The sequence below is a fragment of the Zosterops lateralis genome, assembly GCF_965231275.1.
Source record: "Zosterops lateralis genome assembly, chromosome: 3".
Classification (NCBI taxonomy): Eukaryota; Metazoa; Chordata; class Aves; order Passeriformes; family Zosteropidae; genus Zosterops; species Zosterops lateralis.
This window is the reverse complement of record NC_139764.1, coordinates 49,243,413-49,267,153: the sequence shown is the minus strand read 5'-3', so window position 1 is coordinate 49,267,153 and position 23,741 is coordinate 49,243,413. Positions and strand designations below refer to the sequence as shown.

The following is a 23,741-nucleotide window of genomic DNA, read 5'->3' as shown; positions in this document are numbered from 1 at the left end:
ACTTTTTTAAACTTTTTTTTCTGGTAAGTGGGGAACTATTAGGCTATTAGGCAACTTGGTGAAAGGGAGTTTGGAGCAAGGGACTTGTGAATGGTCTGAATCATCCCTCTCCTCAGTCAGGGCTGAGGCGTTCTGGCAGGACTGCAGGCAGTGCTGCTCCAGCACAGCCTGGTATTACTTGTATGGAGAAACAAAGGGCTTCAGTCCTGAAATACCCAGCCTGCTACTCATCAGAGAACAGGGCTCCATAGGATTTGATGAGAAGATAGGTCAATTGTCTGGCACAGGGAAGAGGGGCAATATAAGGAAGAGTTACTTCTGCTTAAATTGTTTATTTTGTTCCTGAGATCTTGCTTTTTTGCACTTTGTGTTGTTTCATTGCAATATTTACTTACCTGGGCTTCCCAGAAGCCTGCACTGTCTGTTTACTTGGAATAGTGTCTATTTGTGTGCCAGTAGCTCATCTGACTCGTGCTTCAGAGTTTCCCAGAGATCAAAGCATTTACAAGAACTGGAGAGAAGCTATGCTGGACTGGGTCCAGATTCCTTGGGTTTGTTCTTATGCTATTAGCAGTAAATGTCTATATTGTTTTGCAGCCATACCATCAATTTGCTGCCCTGCTTATGCTGGGGGGACCTGGCACTGAATTCGACTCCACTGCATTTATTTTATTGCAAACGATGCATCATGAATCAGAAAGAGAGAGATGTTAAAATGATGGATTGTGGATGTCATCCAGGATGTATGAAGTCAGCATTTTCAAACACAAAAGATAGAAGTGACTGTACTGATACAGTTTGCCTGTGCCTCAGAGACACTAACAAAAAAAGTGAAGTGGTCCACTCGATTCTTTGATATGTGGTCTCTAAAGTCTGCATTATTTCATAGTGAACTGGTCCCTAAAGTTATTGGCTGTTTGGAGGCTTGGGAGGCTTTTTCAGTTTGTTGTTTTAGTCGGGTTTTTGTTGATGTTGTTTGACTTTGGTTTGTTTGGAGATTTTTTGTTTTGTTTTTCTTTGTTTGCGTTTTGGGGTGGTTTTTTTTTTGTTACAAGTACTTTAACATCGGCTAGCAAGGCTGCCACCTTAAGACTAGGATTTGGCTGCAGCTTATGAACTGCCTCAAATAACACTTTGGGGAGTAATGAGGCTGCCTACTCTGCTACTGAATCAAATACTTAACTGCTGCATGGCTGTTCAGGCTCTATTCACTGTTCAGTAATTGCTGTGTTTGATAGTGTGGTTCTGTCTTTTGAATCTCTTGACAAAATTCCTTAGTCCAGAGCAGTTTCTTCAAAGACTTGCCAAGCATACAGCTTAACTAAATGGAGAAGAGACTGTTCTTCCCACAGAATTTTGTCTGCTACGAGAAAAGGACATAGCTGGGAGGAAAGGTGCACCAGGACATCAGACAAGGTGCAATTCCTGGCAGTTGTCATAGAAGGGATGGGTAGGTGTGTAGTCACATCTGGATTCAGATGTGCTTATTACAAAAGTGAATGGACAATGTTTCTGAAGGGTATGTGCAGCCCATGGATACTGTACAGCAGTTACATGTATAGCACTTTGACCTTACACTGAAGCATTTGGGAAAAAGGTGGTGCACTTTCTAAGGAAAATGGCCTATCCTGGAGCTGCTTGTTGAAGTTCCCATGTCTTTCCAGTAATAACACCCTAGTGAACTAACTTTAGCTGCTTTAGCCTGCATTTCTAGGAGCTCCAAAAATGACGGTAATAAGCGGAAATAGTTTTATTTCTTTAGTTCTACTTAACTGCTAACTATGGCGCTTTAAAATTTCTGGATTCTACCTCTCTTTTCTTATTAAGGAAGCCTACATGCACTGCTGCTTAATGCTAACTTGTCATGACTGAAACTTGCCTATTTTGGCTCAGCAGTGGAAGCTGTGACTCTCCTGACAGCCTCCTACTGAAGAGTGTATCAGACATTATTGCTTAGGTACATAAATGTGTGGAATAACTCTTAAGTTCTCTCCTCTACTAGGATGCTGGTACAAGGGATGCAAATCTCACCCTCAAGTAAATTCCCTCATAACCATATTATTAATCTAAATTGTTGATTAAAAAGAATAAAAGGATTCTGTGGATCTAGGCCTAACTGAAGTCCAAATATGTATAGTGACATAAACTGCACTTAAAAAAACTTGAAATTAAATTGGTATCCTAAGGCTCATACAAAATAGTTGAAGAAAGTTCTTTTGCTAAAACTGTGTAATCAAATGTACAGTTATGGATTAAGAATAAAAAATATTGTGTGTGTTTGGATCACATTGTTGGGCAGAAAGAGGACTTTTTTCAGCATCTACTGAATTGTCTAAGACTACCTGGATCACCTACGGGTCTTCTTCCTGGCAAATGGCTCATGAATACTCAAAGAGATGGGTGTGTTTCTCTTCCCTTCCTGGGATGGGAATTGCAGAGCACTTGTAGTATCTGTCAGCTTCCAGCCATGTATGGCCATACTTTGCCTTACACAGGTTGTTTTCAGGACAGCCATGGAAGAGACTGAACTTTCAAAAAGGACCTTTACATTGTTCTTGGTCTTAAGCCAATGCACTCAGCTATTTTCAGCTAATGCTCTTTGGGGTTTGGGGAGTGTTTTCAACATGAGATCTGCTCTCAGTACCAATGCTTCTGTTTTAATTGCTCTTTTTGAAGTTTATGTACCAGCTTCCTTTTGAGTATGGGGGCATTGTCCTTCTGTGTGCAGTTGGAAGGACAGAGCTCACACAGTGGGCCAGGAGTAAAGCCAACAGAACAGTGAGGGAGACTTGACTTCTGCTTATTTTTGTGCCACAGTGAATATTGACTTCTACAGAAAAAAATTAAATTAGGTTGTGTTATTACTACTGGGGGAAAGGAAGTGACTGCTTGTTCAGATTTTCAGAAGCTTTTTCTGTTCATGTGCTAAAATAATTTTGTGAGGACATTGAATCTACAATGAAAGCATGTCTTGCCAGGAAACTCTTCAGCCGCATAATGGTGATTTTTTTTCCTGTCTACCAGAAACCAAGTAGCACATGTATGATAAATAACTAATAGGCTAATTTATTACATTTATAGACACAAAGAAAAAGCAATAGGTGGTTCACAGACAATTTAGGAAGGCCCACCTGGAAAGTCAAGCCAGTAAGTGGGGCAAGGCATGTGTGGAGATGCCTCTTGTCTTTCTACTGCTGATCTGCCTCCTGAAGGTGAAGCCTTGCCTGCCTGTGTAAGGCAATCCTCTGCTAATCTGGGGAAATCCATTTTGTCTCAGTCAGTTGATATAGGCAATGATCTCTTTACTCAGACTGAGCTTTCTTCCTCAGAGATAACTTGGAGGGATAGCATTAGGAAGACAGGACACTGCTCTCTCTGCTGCTCTGGTCACTCTCAGTATTTGACTGAGGAACATGCACTTGTCAGTGCATCCAAAACTTTCTGAGATGAAGTGGCTGAAGTTTATGAAGATGAGAGTCTCTGATGATACTTGTACTGAAGTAATGACTGTTCTTTATTCATTCATGGGGTCTCTTGCCCTGCTGGCCTGATTTCTTGCATCCTTCTTGAGCCTGACAGAAGTGATCTCAACTCTTACGGATCCTTCTTCCCATCAGGGACGGTTCCTATGGGATTCTTAGGAGAAAATCTCTGAAGAGCCTAAAGTCACCTCTCCTGATGTCTGTGGTTATAATCTTACTTGCTGCCCTGCTTCCTTCTCACCTAATAATGAACTCCACACTCTCATGGTTGCTGAAGCCAAGGCTGCTCCCACATCTCCAACAAGACCTTCCCCATTTGGTAGCATGAAGTCAAGCAGCACACACTGTTCCTTGTGGGATCCTCTACTACCTGAGACAGGAAGTTGTCACCAGTGCTTTCCAGGAACCTTCTCTACTGTTAATCTCTTCTTTGCTGTGTTGCTGCTTCAGCAGGTGTCAGGATGGTGAAAGTCCCCCCAGAAGAACCAGTGCCTGTGACTTTGAGGCTGTTTTGAGCTTCTGGTAAAAGGGCTCATCTGCTTCCTTCCACTGATCAGGTAGAAGGAAACAAACACCCACAACAGCGTCTCTCTTACTGGTGTGTCCCTTTATCTTGTCCCTCAGGTCACCATCCATCCCAAGACGGAGCTTGATACATGCTGAGTGTTGTCTCACATAGAGGGCAACTCCACCACTGTGTCTTCCTGGTCTGTTTCTCCTAAAAAGCTCATGGCCCTGCATGACAACATTCCAGTAATCCCATCCTGTGGGAGCTATCCCGTCACACCTCCCTGATTGCAATGAGGTCAAAGCCCTGTGACTGCACACAGATCTCCAGTTCCTCCTGTTTGTTCCCCACCCTGCATGCCCTGGTGTACAAGCACCTTACAGAACTATTTGATTGTGCCAATATCCCCGTGGGGAAGCAAAGGACTGCCCCATAATCCGGTGTTGTGGTTACATCTTTGGCTGTTTGTGCTGGTTTGAGGTATTCCCTCTCTAGCCTCCTGTTCCTGCTAGTGTGGTTGCTATAGTTCTTCCCTCCCACACCCAGTCTCTGTTGAGCCTATGTCCCAGTCCCCCTTCCAATCTCATTTAAAGGTCTCTAATGAGCCCTGCTAACAGACACACAGGGGCCTGCTTGTTGCCAGCCGCCTCAGTGCAATAGACACTGACCTAAACACTTAGCACCCTGATCTTTACTTGTTTAGCTCTTTCATCTTAGGAAAAAACTGCTAAATTTTCCTGTTCTCTTCAGAAGAAGAATAGGAAGGGATCCTGGTTTAAAAACAATTCAGAAACTGATTAGGAGAAACAGCTACCAGTGCTCTTGTAAACTCGACTCTCTATAGATTCTTTTAAAACAAAAAAAGCACATGTTTTTCTTTTAGCTGGCTTTTTCGTAGAAAGCCTCTACCAAGTGATTTAATACATACTTTTTCTGTAATGTTTTGTGTATATATACACGTGTTCTGGCTCTGTATAGAAACAGCTTTCTCGCTTTTAAAGTGAGCTAAAATACCATCTATTAAATATTATCTTCAAGGATGGAAATTCATCTTCCTCTCTCTTTTCAGCCCTGGCCTGTTATGAACCTTAGTGCCTAAGTTTTGCTTGCATTAGTGCTGCTCAATCTTTATGGCCTACATGTATCTAGGGCATTCTGCAGCTACTCCAGCACGCTCTGTGGCTATTTTTGGCAATGTTGCTTTTGTCTGGCAGTGCTAGAGAGGGATGGCATATGCTCACTGCTTTGCATGTGACGTGATTTAAAGGTGAATGATGTGGTTTTGTTTATGTATATGTATTTATCAGAATTTTAAAAACCCACTCTGCATAATGTAGAAACCCGTACAAATTTAATATGCTTGACTGCACGAGGTTTTATTCTCCTTTTTTATGTAATTGTATGCTCAGTGAACTGTGCATTAGAAAGTGAATTAGCAAGTTAATTTACCCTACAATGCCAGTGATAGAATAGCTTTTCCCTCCTCAGGCCATGTGATCTGAACTGTGTGAATGTATCAAAATACACAAACACTCCTTTTGGAACCATTGCTGGGAGGGGTGTTGTTAGTTTAACCTGTTCTCTCCCTAGGTTTTTAGTTCTGGTTTGCAGTCACTATCAGTGAGTGGGGTGTTTTTGGACGTGGTCTGAGTGAGCTGGATTTTGGGGTTTTTTGTGTGCTTTCCATACTTCATGTGCTGTACCTCAACGGGACCTTTTGCAGAGCAGGTTACCTGCTCATCATCTGAACAGAGATAAATAGAATTAATTATAATTAATCTTTAGTATTCCTAATTGAAGGCAATTAATATTTACATTTTATTTTAAGTTTGCAACTTAAAATACATTATGTTTAGCAATCAACTTCCCTAATATTCCATAAAACTGTCAGGCTCAGTTCCATGGGAACAGCTCTAGAGCCTTAGTTACAGTTCCTACAATAGGATAGCCAGTCCCCCAACAAACTTTAGGTTCAGATATTTTCAGTTCTAGGACTAAAGGAGAATGTTTGCATCAGAACCAATAATTTGAATAAATGGATGGTAAAAGAGCAGAGAATAGGAATGTTTTCATCTGAAGATCTAGATCCAAGTTGTAAGAGGTGAAGTCCTGGTTAGTGCTCCTGGGATTTACATTGCTGAGGGAAGGCTCTGACAGGACCACATGCTCAATCCCACTCTCCCAGGCTCTCTGGTTATATCCCAGCCACATGGCTGCTTTTCACATTGCAGGACAGGACTCTGACTGCTCTGTGCCTTTTTAAGCTCCTATTCATGAGCCAGCTCGCAGAGTGGGTGGGACAAGCCCTTGTGCCCGATGTGTACAGGAGTTATTATGGCTTAGCAAATGGTTAGTGTAGAACCAGCATGTTTATTAGCTGTTGGTACTGAAATTAGAGGTATAATGCTGCCATGATTTTATTGGTCTGACAAATCCAATTTTAATTGTTTTAAACAAAATATGTAATGAGGGAATTGCAGGGGAGAATTATGTTTGGTCATATTACACAGATGTGTGTTACATCTTAGTGTAAAGTTAAACATGGCACAGAGTAGGTGGCCCTAGAGAACAGGTATTTCTTAAAATCTGGATTAAATATGCTAATTATACTATTAGCAGGGTTTTTTGAGGATGAGAGAAGTTGTATAGCAGTTGGCATTAATTTGCTAATAACTTATTTGCCCTGTTGAGCAAAGTGTTGACATTAATGACTGCACTAGTATTGTTGAAAAGGCTCATTTGTTATCAAGCCAATAGAAGCAGATCAAGAATCACCTGATTTCCAAGAAATGTTAAAATGCCAAATAATATATTTAATACCAAAATCTTGGAAATGCCTAAGTAAACAATCTGCTTTTGTACACATGCAAAAATTCTTTAAAATCAAGGCTCCATCTGAATTCAGTTTTTGATCTTGAAATGTTTGTTGTGTTTTTTTGGTATTGCTGTAACTGATCTTTGCATTAAGCTGTTTGAAAAGGGAGATGAGAGTGTGTTTTAAACAATTGAAGGGCTATTCAAGGCAAACATAGAGGCTCCACTGTTTGACTTCTCCATTTTATTTGGGAGCAAGTTGGAGCTGGCTGACCAAGGCCTCCTTCCCAGGCAGTGTGTTTTGAAATAGGAAGTGGGGCAGTGTGGTAGACAGCTGCCAGCACCAATAACCGGTGGCTTGAGCTGCTTAACAGAGGCTAAGCCCAAATCTACTGACGCAGAGCACGGGGAAGTGCTCCGCAGACTTCTCCCCCCTCCCTGTCCTTGCATATAATCCCATGATGCTGTGGATGTGACAAACTCCATTTTGATCAGATCTTGGGCCAGAAATGGTGAGAGCAGGTCAGTTTTGGCCTGGAAAGGATATCCTGATGGCATGAGTTCTCCACGCTTCCTGAAACTGCGCCTTTTTCTTCCGTGACACCACCTCCTTTCTACTTCAGGTTTGCAAACCTGCTGGCCTGAATTTTTTTAATGTGGGCTGGGAGATTGAAGCCATGCATACAGGGTGATATGGATCATGCCATGGATGCACAGTAGACCTCTGCAGTGCAAATGAGTGTTCAGTACTGAATATAATGGATGAAATAGGTAAGCACCTTGCTCTTCATATTTCCAGAAAAAGACCTTTTAAATGGCTTTCCAATAAAAATTTGTAAATGGAAAACGTTATCTCTAGTTGTGGGATGCATGTAGTAGTTTTCCTCTGTACTTTCACTTTATAATTAACTGTAAGGAGTCTATAATGATGCAAAGGGTTGCAGAAGAACAATTTGCTAATACATTGATATTCTGATTTTCTTTCTTTCAAGACAGATTATGAAAGGGAAGATTTTCCCTTTCTGCAGTATCTGCTATTAATATCTAAGTAATTAATTACTAATTGTTTTCTAAAATACAAGATTACTTATTAAAGTTGACTTGGTTGTAAGTAGCCATACTCTTGATTGTTGGGAAAGATGGGACAGAAAGGGCTTGCAAATATGATTGTCTAGTAAAAAATACTAGAGACGTAAAACCTGTGAGTGAAATAGAAATGAAGGCCAGCTTTGAGATGTGATCATGGCAGGCAGGAAGATGGTAATTATCTGGAGATAATAAGGTTGAGAGACAGAAAACAAAAGGACCCAAGAATGTAGCCTCTCTCCACCCTGTCAAGGCATCAGGGAAAAAGTAGATAAGGAAAATAGTCTTTAGAGTTTAGAATATAGGATGATATGGTAATACAGTAGTTCTCATAGGCTGCATGCAAAGTTTGTAGGTTTTGTATCTCGCACTGGTTGGTCACTGTAAATTAGAATATTCAACACAAAAGGAGATATAATGTATTGTAACAAGGTCCTCTCTCTCTTCCTCTTACCTCTCTTACCCCTCTTGCCCCTCTTACCCCTTTTACCTCCCTTGCCTCATACCCTCTCTCTCTCTCTCTTTGGGGCTTCCCTTCAGCCGAGGCTGGTGGCTGAAGGCAAAGCCTTCTTTACCCACAACCCTTGTAATAAAACCAGGTGTTTCTAGAATATCTCACGTCTGCAGAGTTCCTTCTCCCTGCTGTCCACAGATGGTCCTACACTTGATATATTGTGTAGTTAGCTACTTGTTCACAATATCATTCAGTCTAATTAGTTTTAACTTCAAATCCATGAAACAGGAAAGGGCCCTGTTTATCTGTAATGAAGTCTTTTACATAAGGGCTTGCAGTTGCTCAAACAGCTGCAGTGCAACATCTCAATTCCAAAAGTACTAAAAACTTTGGTATCAGAACATTTTCTTTCCTTCATCCACTATAGGCCAGACAACTGGCAAAAGATGTTCTGTGGTAGGGAAGCACTGCCAGAGTTATTCCCCAAAGAGTGAATTAATGATGCTTTTTGTAACTTTTAATCTCTTCAGTTATTCAACTTTGTACAGGCACAGCATGAAAACAAGAGTATTATTTTGTGTTTTCCCTTCTACTTACATTTAGGTTTTTTCTTGTGAATAAACACAGCAAAAATATCTTTAAAACCCCAAAACAAAACAATAAACCATTTTTTGATGAAGATGCTTTTTTTGCTGTCTCATTTGGTCATTCAGCATGTCTGTTTGAGTTTTTGGTAACTGGCTGCTGTAGTTTAGTCTGTAAACTTTTAGTTATATCATAAGGATGTCCTTTTTGTTTACTATGAACTGTCTCTGAAGTAATCACTTAATTGCTCTTTATTTCCTTTGTTCTAAGTACTACTTAACATACCTGGAAGTAGCCTGATATTGAATAGTAGCTTGATGCTATCATGCTTTCTATGTGTAACACTTTTATCTGACACTTATTTCCCCTCCTGGATTGACAGCTCACATTTCCTGTACAGAGATGGTCCTTTTCTTCATCCTCTCTACCCCAGGTGCCATCTGCAGCAGTATTATTTATTTTTTTTTTCACCCAGCTGTTGGAGTCTGGCATTATGGGCTCTAGGGCTAACCTGAAGGGGTGGAAGATGGTGCCACAGATGCTGTAAACAGAGGAGGCAGCACCTCCTGATGTTGCCTAATGTTGTGGTGCCTGCCTTAGCACAGAGCAGTGCTCAATTAGCCCTTGCTCATCATGGTACCAAACGGCGCAGGACGCATTTGTGCTCACTGAACAGTCAGAGCTCCTAGAAGTGTGGCCTGATTTGATGCCTGCAACTTTCATTTGCTTCAATTGTGGTTATCATATTGGGATTATTCTCCAAGTGAATTGAGTATGAGGATTTTTTATCTCCAAGTAAGACTGTGAAGTTATGACAATGAATAATCTGGGGGGTTTTGAATTCACTAGTTAAGTGGGGCAAATGAAATTTAGTGCTTCTGGAAATAAAGGGTTGCTAGCACTATTTCATATCTAATTACTGTTCATGCATGCTTAACTATTTTTCTTGAAGGTTATAAGAATTTCTCCCTTTTTAAAATTTCTGATCTTAGATTGCAGGCTTTTTCTCTTGGGAGTGGAGAGTCCAAGGACGGAAAAAATGGAGATGCTGAGCTGTGGAGTAATTGTAAGGGGGGGAAAAGCAGTAAAAATAAGTTGAGACCACCCACCTCACTTTAATTTCAAACATAATTGGGAACTTCAAATGTGAAAACCTGTTGCTGTAATCTGTTGTATCATTGCCAAAATCTTTGAAAATTGAATTAATCTGAAATCTTAATATTGGTTACCAAAGCAGTGGAATTCTGCAGCTATCAGATAATGCCAGAGAGTAGAAATGGAAGTATAATATAATAAGAAAACCATTATTGGAGGATATGAACAGCATTTTGTTTTAAGGCCTTGATTAAATGAATTCATAGAAAACAAAGGAAACCTTTAGATTGTTATAACTTAGGTTGATACAATTTTTTTACTTGACTATTTTTAAAAATCAGCATAATAATAGAATTACTAAATTAAACAAGAAATTCCTATATTTTGAAGCTGTTTTCGTAGAAAAGAAAAATAAAGAGCTGGTATGGAACTCTTCACTACTTATAATAAGAAAATAGCACAAAGTGAGGGGTTTTGATGTCACTTGCTGAGTCTCTTGCCTGTGCAGTGCTACAGAGTCAGAGCAGCTACAGTTCTTAAAACCTATGCCCAGTGACCAGCATTAGTATGGGAAACAAAAGCAGAGGCCAAGGCAGCGTAAAATGGTGCAGGTGGGAGGAGTAGGGAACGTGGAGTAGCTTGTACATTCACAGACACATTTCTGTATGCACAGCCTTAGTGCTTGACTTCCTGCCCCTCTGGCCTGGTTGGAAAGCAGATGTATATTAACAGAAAGTTGGCATTGAATAGGGACAACTAAAGGTGTCATTCCTATGAAATAAAAGGTTTGTTATAACTTTTCAAAACTAGGCTCACGTATTGAAATATAGCTTGCCTTATGTTCTTCTTTCTTGTGGTTAGGGAGGTATATTGGTAGGATTAGAAGCTCATCATACAGCTACAAAAACTGAACAACCTATTTGATCAAATAGAAATTATAATGCTTCTTTCATTTGGTCTATTTTTTTCACTTGCAAAGAAGATTGCACAGGTTTCTTGGACTAAAAAGAAAACAAAATCCATAGCTCAGAATATGTGCTTATATATGTTTGCTTCTTCTGCCTAGGGCGATAGGAGAGAAGCAATTTTTTGTCATGTATGCTGAACAAGTCACAGCTCAGACAGAAAGCAGATCGTTTCCAGCTATCTGAATCAAAGCAAACAAAATTTCTGTGGTGTTTTCTTTTCTAGGCAGTAAAAGATTTAAAATACATATATTGCCAAGCAACAAAACGTCTTTGAAAAAGACATTTATCCACCTGCCTGAAATGCATATGCTGTTTGTTCTCTGAAAGTGTACAGTCAATGCATGAAGCAGAAAGAGACTTTCACGTTTGTTAACAAATGTTCTTTGGAAGTGTTCTCTTCCTGATTTTGAAAACTTTAACACTAAGTTGTCAAAATAAAAATGAAGCAGTGTTTGAAGATCTGCCAGATTTGAAATTATAATTACGCTATTAAATTAAAGCCTGAGGATAGCTGACTTAGGCAGGGTCTACACATGCTTCCTTAGTCATGAATAATAAAAATGGAGATGCTAATAAATAGCTGTTGCTTGTACTATTACTTTTATAATACAGTTTCGGGTTTTCTGTGATGTCAGAAGACATCAATAGACAGCAAATTTACAGAGTTGTGTAGTTTTGACTTTCCAGCTTAAGTGATATTTTTAATACAAGGTAGCTGAAAAAGCATTTGAAATGCCCCTCTGCTATTTTTAATGTGTCTAGCACTTTAAAAAAATCCATATAATCCTCTTGAAACAGATGGCTACAGTGAGTTAAAATCACATGCTAGGATTTGGGTTTTTACCTGGTACTGAAACCAATGTCATGACATGGGGATGAACCACTGAATTTGGAGGTGAAAACTGATTTCAATGCTATTAACAAAAAAAAAAAAAAAAAAAAAAAAAAAAAAAAAAAAAAAAAAAAAAAGGCTGTGGGGAACTGTGGAGTTCCTTTGGATGTAGCATTGGCTGTTAGATTTCTTTTAGTTTGTGTTGTTTTTTCCAGACTATATTGGAATGTGGAGGTTGGTGTCAACTACACAACCTCTTCTTCTGTGAGACATAATAAATAGGAAGCTAAAAACTTTAACTTCAAATCCTATAAATACTTGGGATGCCTAACAAAAGACAAGATTTCAGCTGAATTTTTTTGGTTTAACTCCTATATCAAAGTGTCCCCCAGGAACACTTTGGGGAGAGGATTAAGGTGTGAAGAGGAGGATGTTGGTATTAGCCTTATCTAAAACTAAAACATGCATGTATTTTCTTTTTCTAACAGGTCAACTGCTTTTTTTTTTTTTTTTTTTTCCTACAGAACGACAGTAGCATTTCTAGTGATGATAACAAAACATTGGTGTTCTTGTCCAGATAACTGGAAATAATTTGATCTAGCTGGTGATTAATGAAAGGAGCACATAGTATTTCAGTTGTTTGCTTGTTTCCTGCACTCCTTTCATTGTACGAGGAAGCAAATGAATGGAACAACAAAGTGTTGACACACATTTTAAGTTTTTACAGTTAAGTCCCTTAGTAGCTAAAATTTTTATCCTGGTGTATTCCAACAGTTAACCAGAGATTAATTTGAGCCAATGGGCAGAGAAGTTGCAGTCTTTCCTTGGATTAAGATCTGAATTCCACTAAAATGCATTTAAACATAAAAAACACAACCCCCTGTTGTGACTGTTCTACTATCTATTTTATCAAGTGCACACAAGACAATATACTGTGTTCAGCAGGCACAGGAAGAGTGCAGCCCAGGTTCAAGCCTCAGCTGGGCAGTATCCACAACTCTGAGGATGCATGTATGCCCTGGCTGGTCCTTGCCCACAGTTCTCCACAAGCATTTGCACCTGCCTTCTCAATCAGTTTTGTTACCAGCTGCAGCACTCAATGGGCTGCAAGTATATGAGTATTAACAAATAGAAAAATATTAAGCTGCTTGATAGCAGGTAATAAAGGATCTGAACTGTAGGGTAGTGAAGCCTGGTTTTTGAACATAGAATTTTAATGTGATGTCTTGAGATACATTCAGGACTTCCTTATGCTCCCCTAGTTTTCAGTGTAGGTCATTCCTAGCAAGCTGAAGGTTAAAATGTATACTAGAATATGGGAGATTTTTCAAGAGATGTCAGAGAGATTCTTTACTGAAAGCTGAATAAGTCCCTCAAGCTGGTTGCTCACAGTATCTGGTTTTTTTAAGGCTCTTACTGCAAAGCTTGCTTTAGTGTTCTTAGTTTATTGCTCTAATACAAAAAAAAGAGCAACTTTGGCATCTTGGCAAGACCAATAGACATTTGAAAATGTCTTAGTATTCTGGGAGTGTTTCTGCTTCCTGGTGGAATTTAGGAAAACTCCGATGATTCTTAAGAAGGCATGTGAGAGGTAAGAGCTCATCTTGTAGATGCAGTAACTCGAGTAGCTGAGTCTCTCTGGACTTCAGTGACAGGTTTTTGTTAGGCCCGTTGGCACATGATAGATTTAATGGTTAAAAAGCTGGTGATGGGGCACAGTTGGTTGTTTTTTTTTTTTCTCCTACTCTACTCACTTTACTGGGAGAGCTTTTCATCTTGACATGCCCCTATTCTCAATTTCTTAATGCTGCTTTAGCTAGAATTGCATCAAACTGCAGAGCAAGCAGAATGTATGAAGAGGAATATTGGGACAGGGAGTAGGTGGTTTGAATGTGTTACATCCATTAGGAATGTCCTGAACAAGAAGTACTGCTGCTGGGTCTGCCAGATGAGTAGCTCAGAAACTAGGTTATTGTGAAAGAACATGCTACTGTTGCAGTTACAGATTATTTGTGTGCTTTTAGCTGAGGAAGGTATGGTGTATTTGTGCTAAAGCATGTCATTGTTTTGTGCCATGCTAAATACATCTCTTCTGCTTTGATCAATTCTTTTACAATAGAGGGGTATGGTAGTCTTAGGGAGACAGCTTTGGAGGAGGTACTCCAGTGACTTTGTTTAATTAAATCATAACCAAGTCCTTCCCTCCACTGTATCAAATGCAAAGATAGCTCTTAAAGATGCACACTTTAATAGCCTGAATGCATACGTGGAAGCAAAGGTGATATTCCACAGGACTACAGCAGACCCAAACGTGACCTGTAAAGGAGGCTGTGATGCTCAAAGCAGTCGAGTCCTTAGGCCCTTCCTGTACTTTCTGTAGTTTTCACAGTGGCCCAGTGAGACCCAGTCCCCCAAGCCTTGCAGTCAGTGCTAGTAAGCTCTTTTTGCTTAATGAAGCTGGGTCCCCAGGCTCCCAGGGGCCTGCAAACTTATGCATGATGTAGTGCCTTCGGTGTGCTGGTTTGTCAGCCAGGAGTGGGTGATGTGCCCATGATTTATGAAGCTTGTTCATCTGTCCTGGAAGAAAACATTTTATGTGTTCTGTCTAGTCCTCGTGAAATACATCCATGTGCAATAACAGAAGCACTTGTAAAATAGAGATGAGATATATAGGGGTCTTTCCTCACTGCTTCAGCCTTGAAGCTGGCTGACACACTGGCCACAGAGCCCCTTGGGAGATGGTATAGCATAGGATGTGTATTAGCATCATCTGCCCTTTTTTTTTTTTTTTTTTTTTTTTTTTTTTTTTTTTTGACTGCTACTTTTGTCCCCTGGGCTTGCAGAAGGATATGCAAAGAGTGAGGACAGGAGGCAACGCTAAGAAACTTGACCCTCTCTTTTCCCTGTCTGAAGCCTGAGCTCTATTTTCTACTTGGTTTTACTTTAAAGAAGTCTTCTTCACCGTGTGGCAACTGAGCCCAGGGCTCCACATGCTAATGCAGAGGAACTGTATTATTTCCTTTCCCTTCTATAGATTTCTTAATTAACATTTTCATTGCTTAATCTACATGGCTCAGCCTGTCTGCGTGCCTTCTCTTGTTACAGTCTCTGAAGTAAGTGATTTAAGAATTTGATAATTATATACCTGGAAAAACTAGTCTGTATAATCATCTTGTTAGATTCAAAACACCTGCTTGGCTCTCTAGTTACTTTTTCTCTGTGGAAAGACTGATATTATTGATGGTAAAATTAGGAATGGACTCAGTGTCGACTTTTGTGACTTTGAGGACTGTTACAGATCGCTGAAACTTCTTCACAGTAAATTTTCTCTACCTTATGGTTAAAATAGGAGGACCACTTTTGAGTAGGAGAATGAAATAGTTCTTGTTTGTTGAAATGTTTAAATTTTGTGACTTAACCCAGTCTTGCTCTGATATCTCTGGATTTCCTCTACAATCCTCAGTCAGTATAACATGAAGGGCTTCTGAAAAACCATACACTGTGTATTTCCCTGCATTTCAACGCTCAAGTACAGCAATAATGTAACAAAGTCACGTCAGAGAAAGTGTTAAAATCGGCTCTAAAATGCAGTCTTGGATTAAAGCACGTTGGGATGGTTGCTGCTGTTTGGTACATCTGTGTCCTCATACCCAGAAGAGTGCTAATGATGTCTGTGGCACTTAGTAAGAGAAAATGCAGTTGTGTACACCTCTTCTAGACAAACAAAGCTGTAAAAACAAGTACGCTGTTGCAGATGGTTTTATGAAGAAAAAAATCAACCCAAACAAAAAACCCCAACCACAGATGAGTGAGCTGCCAACTGTTATGTAAATATAGAGAAATCCTTAGAAATCTGCACTAAGATGTCTACATGTTTAATACGCCATTAAGCGCTTAGCCTTGGGAGGGAGGCCCACATGAGGCTTTTTCTCCATCTTCAGAGCCAGTAGTTCAGTAACCATTTCTCAGCTAGTCTGTTTCAGCCTGAGTGCATGTAGTGAAAAGAACCCTTTCTTGGTTTGTGTGTGGTTCATTGAACAAGGTGGCTGCTTAAAAACAGGAGTGTTTAGTGTTATTCATCATGTCACCCTTTGCTTTTACCCTGACTGACCTTTCAGCTCTGCAGAAGGGAGCACATGCAGTAATTAATCAGCCCATGCTTATTATTTCAGGTCACTTGCATGGTTTAGACAAAAGGAAGAAGAGGAATAAAAATAAAAAATATTTTCCACCATTTGCTTTTAAGGGCAGGGTGGAGCATGACAAGGTAGGCAGTGGGGTTTGCTAGTGAGTTTAGGTGGTGTGCTGCCTTTGGTGGTGGAGAATTAATTATGTGCAGTTGGCTGGGTGGCCACCTCTTAAACAGGAACAGCCAGATCTGCCTTAGGCTGCTCAGCTATAGGGGAAGAGGCTGTCATATCTGCATTGGAACGATTAAGTGCTTTATGAGGTAGGGAAGGAACATCTTGAGCACTTCTTTGTATTCAGAATGTTTTGTGGTAGGAATTGTTAATAGCTAGTGGTCCATGGGACATAATAAGTTTCAGACCTCATCAGGCACGCAAAGTACCTGTTAAAAACAATAGTGGATACCTCTGGAAGTAGTTTTAAGAATAAATATGAAAAACATACATGTAACAGTGTAGTTAATTATTTGTCCAGTGTTTCATGTGCTTAGGAAACAATTCTCGTAAGACTTGTTTTGAGAGCGTTTCTGGGGGGTGGTGTGACTTGTTCTATAGTAGCAATTAGACACTGGTGAATCTGGGACATATCTAAGACTTTGTGTATGATAGTATTAGAATTGGAGAGGCATTTTCTTTCCACTCACCTGGTATGGTTCTTTCTGACTTCTACTTATCTCAGAGGAATCTAGTTGTTTCCTGTTCTGTCTTTCCCTGTAACTTGCCTTACTTTCCCATTTTGTCACACCAACCTGGAGTAAAAGTCTGTTCTGTAGCAATTAGGGATTGATTTGTCGGCTCAGATCTTTGATGAGGTGACTGAATGGGCTTAAATTTATGCATAATGGTCTCTTGTCTTAAGGAAGGGTTGCAGATCCTCTGCATAGGAGGAGGTGCTTATAGGGTGGAAGCTTTGAGTAGTGCTACTGTGCAAAGATGTTTTTAACATATGCAAATATGTTATTTAGCTTCCTACTGAAGATGGACAGCCTGACTCACAGCAGCATCGCCTGATGCATGAACTACTTGGAGTACAGTGTCCTTCTCCCAGGTTGCTTACAGTCTCTTAATCATTACAATATCTAATCCTAGATTAGATGTTGAGGAAGAACAGTTTCCAAAGCTAGTCAGTGTTCTTTAGCTCCTGACCAGATGACTCACCAGCATGTCTTTAAGAGATTTCCTTGGAACGTCCGCAGAAGATTATTGTTCTAGAGGAGATCTGAGAGCATCACAGGCAAATTCATGTCATCTAAATATAACGTTAATTCTTCCAAGGGGAAGATAATTTCCAACCCTATTTTTTTTAATAATATTATCACAATGAGCTTCCTAAATAATCATATTCACCTCTGCATGTAACTTGGCATGTTACCGAATTTCTTCCAGATAGGGAATTGACAAGCGTTCTGTCCTCTTCAGTATAACTTCTATTCTTTTGAGGTAGAATGGTAATTGTTTTGGTCTTAAAACCACACTACTTTATTCCAGTATACACTGAGCACAGCTATGAGGGGAAGAATGAAGTTATATACATTCTGCAAGTGAAAACAAATTACATGTTTATTAGCACAATCTAATTGCATAGGTCTAGTCTTCTACCAAAATTAAAATAATCTTTTCTTGACTTACCAGAAATTAATAAAAGCTGGAACTCCTTAATTCATATTATTGTTTCACATTATTTACCATCAGAATTCAGGAAAAAGGTTTTGAACTCCTAACCCAGGATCAACTCTTGGTTGTGATTGGTTTGTGAGACAAACAATAAATAGACAAAACAAACAAATATAAAATATTAACAAATTTCATGTTAGTGTCATCAAAATAAAGTCAAATGTAGACAAAATAAACCTCTATATAGGATGCAAATTAATCTCTTTTCTTGCTACAATCTCAAATTACCTTAAATAAATATAAGTATATGTATATTAATAGTTGCTTCCAAGTCTAGATGTAGCAATAGCAGGAGGTTTAACTTGTATAGCTAAATTTAGACTGCTCCTAATTTGCAGAAGGGTAGGAGGAGATGACAGCTAGGCCTACCTACTGCTAATTTTACAGGTATGAGTATCAGTTCACTGTGACACTAATTACTGTTCATTTGTGTAGTTTGAAAATGTGTGGGTTTGGCTTTAGTTTCTGTCACTGAATTTTGGAACTTTAAAAATAGAAGGTAGTTCTCTTTCTCTCTGGCTTTGCATAGTGACCCTGATGTTGTGCTGCCTTGAATCAGGTGCTGTTGTTCAAGGTGGTGTAGAAATGCCAAGAATGAACTGTTCAAAGATCCGACAGATTTTTAAAGCTGTCTGAATTTTCAGAAACTGGCAAAGAATAGTGATTCTCTTGATAAACAGTTAAAAAGATCAGTGTGTTGAAGAGTTGTGGTGGTTAGAATGCTTTGGATGCTTTACAGCAGCCTAATTCCCATCCAAAATAGTCTGTATTGTGTAAGAACACTAAGAATAATAATTTGTTCTATTGTGAAGGCTGCAATCAGTTCCAAATCACTCTGTTCCTAAGACCTCTCTGAAGATCACATGTCTCTTTTTAACATAAAAAATTCATATTCAGCTTTATAGTGTTGCTAGATGGAAGATCTTGTCTATTTGTTGCTTCATTTTTCTTCAGAATCTGTTTTTCTGCTTTCTGGGCCTTAGAATAAAACTGCTCTTGATCCCCTTCAAACGTACTCCCAAATAAAGCTATTTAAAAAGCATGATACCATTTTTCCCACTTATCTGTTTTGATCTGTGCTGCAAAGCAGGCTATGAACAGCAGAGTAAACACTCAGCTGTGAGAGAATCCACCCCCAGGCTTGTTGTCAGGCCATGAATAGCATGGGACTTGTCAGTTGAAGATCCACAAGAGGTATTTCAGACCCTTTACTGGATAAAAAGAGAAAAAAAGAGAGTGGACAGATCACAGAATATTCTGAGTTGGAAAGGACCCACAAGGATCATCAAGGCCAACTTTTAAGTGAGTGGCCCATACAGGGATTAAACCCACGACCTTGGTGTTTTTAGCACCATGTTCTCACCAACTGAGCTAGTGTCAGGGTGTAAAGAGAAGGGATTTGTGCTCTCTATAAAGGATGATTGGAGCTTGGCCTGGGGCAAGTGACAAACCAGTAGAAATGTTGGTGCTGCTGCCTTTAGGTAGCTGGACAGAGACTCAGGCTGCAGTACTCACAGAACTGTTCTGGAAGGAAAATGCAGCTGGATGCTAGAAATCAGTAGATGAGTTTAACAAATTCCAAACCAATTCTTGATGCAGATGATCAGTGAACTGACTAGCAGTCACGATCTGCTGGACCTGCTGCTCACAGACAAGAACTGGTAGGTGATGGAAAAGGTTGAGGGCACCTTTAAAGTGCTGTCTGGCAAACCTTAATTTTGCAGAGTGTTTGTCTCTAGTTGCATCAGCTTTTGGCATTGATCTTCCATTAAAAGCAGGAGAAGTGCTTGTTGGAAGTAAAAAGTGCTGATAATTTTATTTTGGTTTTGTTTGTTATAATTGCAAAGCTGGCACAGCAATAGGTAAGCACTAATGAAAATAAGTTAGTTGGTGCTCCAGTTGTTGGAAGTAATGTCTTAAAGTGTTTTGAACAGATACAGAATGGAACTTGTTATTGTGTCCTCTATTGTTATGGTTGTGATATGAATCCTAATTGTTCAGAGCCTGGTCAGCAATGTTCTGCTTGGCTGTGCTGATCAAGGGGCTGTGAAGCAAGGTGATCTCTTACACAGCAGCATCATGCTTCAAAGTGATTGACTTTGAAATATTCATTGTGTTGGATGAAGATAAACCAGTAAGGTGGACCTGAATTATGTTATTTTAGTCACATTCCATAGGGCTTTAATAATCTTGTAGCCTGGAACCTCACTAGTGGTGAGCTACTCTCTGCCCACAAAAATAATTTCATGGAAGACTGAAGCAGGTTTGATGAGTTCTGTCTCCCTGTGGAATGGCAATCCACATGGGCAAGGCTTAAAGAATAACCTTTTAGATAAGTCCATTTGCATCCCAAAAATAACTTCCACAGTGCAATACAGGGAGCCCAGGAAGCACTTAGTACTAGCCTGATTCCAGCAGTAATTGATCTATGTGGTCCCAAGTTTTGTGCAACAAAACCTTGTGTGTGTCTCCCATATAAGCAAAAATTTAGTAGTTATAATTTAGTCTAGCCAGGAAGGGGAGTGTGGGGATCCTGCAGCAGTTTGTGGGAACCATTGCATTGTTGGTATGGAGCCAGTTCTGTTCCGTGGTTGCACACAAGATTTAATGGCTCTGGCCACCAGCCTCCCAACAGCTGCTTCTGTGAGGAAAGGAAGGGCTAGAGGGCAGTGCTTGAGTGGTTTGCCTGAAGATGAAGCAGTCTCAAGCATTTTTCCATTCCCATTTCACCTGTCCAAGGCAAAGGAGGGAAGTGTGGTCAGCCTGTCTGAAGTTACTGGACCTGCTACCACTGGCTGTCAGGCATCCAGAACAGGCTGCCTGGGCTTTCAGATATATAACTCTAATATGGTGAACAATGCTTTTCTGCATAGAGTCAAATACTGGGATTGCAACACTTGGTCCTCATCCATTTTCTCCTTTTTCACTATTTATGTAATGCATAAATTTTTGTGAGGCTTCGTTTTTTTGTGCTGAAGTGGAATATTTGAGGTGCATTATAGGAGCAATAGGTTGACTTTAAAGTACTGCACTGACATAAGCCACTTGCAATAAACACCCCAATGAGACACTCCATTTTCCTCTTTTGGTTGACCTAACAGAAGACTCAGAACCAAGAACATGGTCTAAAACAAAATAACTCTAGAGGTATACTTGGCACACTAGTTTAGTCTAGCAATTCTTGTAAAACTCTTTAAAGTCAGGGACACAAAATATATAAAATATGTTACTGGTGTTATACAATGTTATATAAAATACTGTTAACAAGTCCTCATTGTTTCTGGGGTCAAATTTAAAGACTTCTCATAAAATTAAATATTCAGCTTTGCTATCAGAGCGATTGGAATCCTTCATCTTTGTTAGTAGGTCTGTCACACCTAGGCTGCTGTCATGAAGTGTGTGGCTTAGAGGTCTAAATTCTTTGTTTTCTCAATCCACAATAAAGAGGAGGTCACTTTATTGTGTTAAAGAGCTGTAATTCCATGAAGCATTTCAGTGATGTTGTTAAATCAAGATGTTTTGTATAATAAAATAACCCCGAGTGAGAACTTTATCCTTCTCATGCTTAATTTGAATTTTACAAGGCAGATGACAAATAATAAAGGTTGCATAACATTTCCCATTTAAAGAGTCTTGTTTCAATCTCCTGATAACTTTGATAGAATTAAATGGTTTGGCCTCCGTTTCTCTTTTGCCAGGTTCTCACCCTCCTTTTTGTTTTCTTCATCTTCAGCAAATGAACCAATTGCTAAAGAATGAGACATGGGAAAGTAAAAGGGATTTTTGCTTCCCGAAAAAAAAAAAAAAAAATCTTAGTATCAGTCTCGAGGGATGGCTTAAGGCCACAATGCTTTAATGAAAAGATTTGAATCTGGGAACAGTATGAATTTGGTTTTAGAGCTACACTTCCTCTTGACCTTATGAAAATCTATTGAAATTAGTAACATAAAAAGTCACAGCTCATGCCTGTCAAGGATGCATTCAGCACTTGAGTGTTATATTTCTGTCCAGGATTTTTGGCTGAATTGAGGCAGCAGTCTTTCCTCTCAAATGCTTTGGGCTAATCAGTGTTCAAATTATTCATGATCTCCATGGAACGAGTTGAGCATGGTCCTCCTTGGAGTGCTGGGGTCTGAGGGGAAACAGCCAGGGGAAAAAAGTCCAGTCTCTGCAGGCAGCTTTGGCACCAGGTGCACCAGCTAGGAGTGTAGAGGCTTGTTTTTCTCCCATGCTCCCCAGGTGCCTGCTGCTTGGGTTTGCAGAAAAAGTGATGTGATGCCTCTAGGGAAGCAGGATGTAAGATGAGGAAAGGGGCCAAAGATGTTGTTCAATAGGGTAAGAGGAACAGGAGGGCATCTAGTGGAAAGGAATTTTGCTGGTATGTAAAGTTACCTATTTTTAATGCTTATATGTTCTTAAATTTTGGTGACTGGTGTATGTCAGTGCATTATGCAAGCTTTTGGTTAACTTTTAGGTTTCAAGTTCAAGAACTGAAAAGTTAGGAAATCTCAGTGTGAAAGTTGACCCTGCAACTTGTTTAATACAACCTATACATGACATGCTATCAAATAATTAAGCATGTGTTTTTGTTACTGGAAATTAATAGCCCTCCCATCAGTAAGGCTAAATAACTGTGAAGGAAGTCAGGCTTTGATCTATCTCAGTAGCACTGCATACCTGAGGTTATGGTGATACAGCTTGATGGAAACTTCAAATCTCCTCTGAGATTTTGTAATTGGGTTGCTGGGAATTTGTAGTTGAGTTACTAGAAACAGTCCAAAAGCAAAGATTTGTGCACATCTTTGTATTAAGAATGAAAGGCATTTGTAGCAAAATACTGAGCACTGGAGGGTTTTAGTTTAAAATAGTATCTGGGTTTGTTTTTAATCCTAAAACTTGGTGTTAAATAGACTTTTTTTTTGATTACAGCGTGTTGCTGTGCTTAGTCAGAGGTTTTACATTGCATAGTCTGTCATGTCATCATTATAAACCAATTAAAAATTAGAGCAGAAAAACAAGACTACAGCTTTAACACTTACTCTGTTTTGCCTGTTAGACACAATCCAAACAGCACTATAGTGGATTTTCTACAGGTACCCAAGGGATCAAATACAATGACAATAGTACCTTTTTTTTTTTTTTTAACACCCTATTTGATTTGTTGGATATACAGACTACCTATATATATACTGAACTAAAAGCGAGTAAGGAAAGATTTTTCTTGCTCCTGTTGAAAAAACAGACTAAGAAATGTTGGGTTTGATTTATTTTCAGTAGCAACCCATTCCTACATGTGCTTTTTCTTCAGAAGACTTAATTTTCAGTGGTTGTTTTAACCTGAGTATGGCTGAATCCTCTCAGACTGGTTTTGGAACTGTGGAACATGCTTAAAATAAAAGTGAGTCAGTCAGAGACAGAAGGTTTCTCTGAAGACTGTGGAGTGGCAAAAAATGAAATTTATGTCTCCAAAGGCCTAAGAACTGCAAATTATGGCAGTCCTGCAGTGCAATCACCAAGAGAGCTAACAAGCAATTTCTTGAAAAGCCAGTGACACTAATGCCTAAGGAACTAAAAGAGAACCTTCACGGACTTGGAATGTTTTATGCTTTTATGATGTATGAGGAGCTGTTGTAGTGTTGCACTTAGGGCAAGTGTTTGTGCTGCCAATAGAGTAGTCTGTGTCTAAGAGAAATCCAGTGGCCATGGAAATTCTATAGAGAAACAAGTTTTGATTTTTTTAAAGACTTCTGCAGGTGGTGGGTGGAGAATGTGGGGTGGCAGTGTATAACGACAAGATGTATTTTTTAGTGGTGTGACACTTAGGTCCAAGAGCGAACCTGGGTGAAAAGCATACTTTGGTTTTGGTGATGAATTATTCTTTTAACATGAAGGCCAAAGAGCTCTATCAACCATTTGATGTATTCATAATTAAGACATTTTAAAAGTAACTTTGTGTTATTTAAAGATTGCATGTAATACCTTCCTATTGAAGTATATATCTTTGCCTTTCTAAACACATCCTCATTTATTATAATTTTTTCCAAATATAAGGAGCT

At 39.4% G+C, this 23,741-nt stretch overlaps 1 protein-coding gene across 7 annotated transcripts in view; it reads left to right on the top strand.

The window, feature by feature from the left end:
- Positions 1–23,741, top strand: part of MAP7 (microtubule associated protein 7) — a gene marked incomplete at its 3' end in the record, with an annotated part of 109,582 nt that overhangs the window by 26,145 nt on the left and 59,696 nt on the right. The window contains exon 1 of one of the 7 annotated variants that reach the window (XM_083856430.1): positions 7,548–7,575. The exons of the other annotated variants lie outside the window; for them this stretch is intronic. Coding sequence (XP_083712556.1) covers positions 7,563–7,575 — 13 coding nt within the window. The 5' untranslated portion in view covers positions 7,548–7,562. Of the gene's footprint in view, positions 1–7,547; positions 7,576–23,741 lie in introns of those variants that run through there. 7 annotated transcript variants of the gene reach the window in all.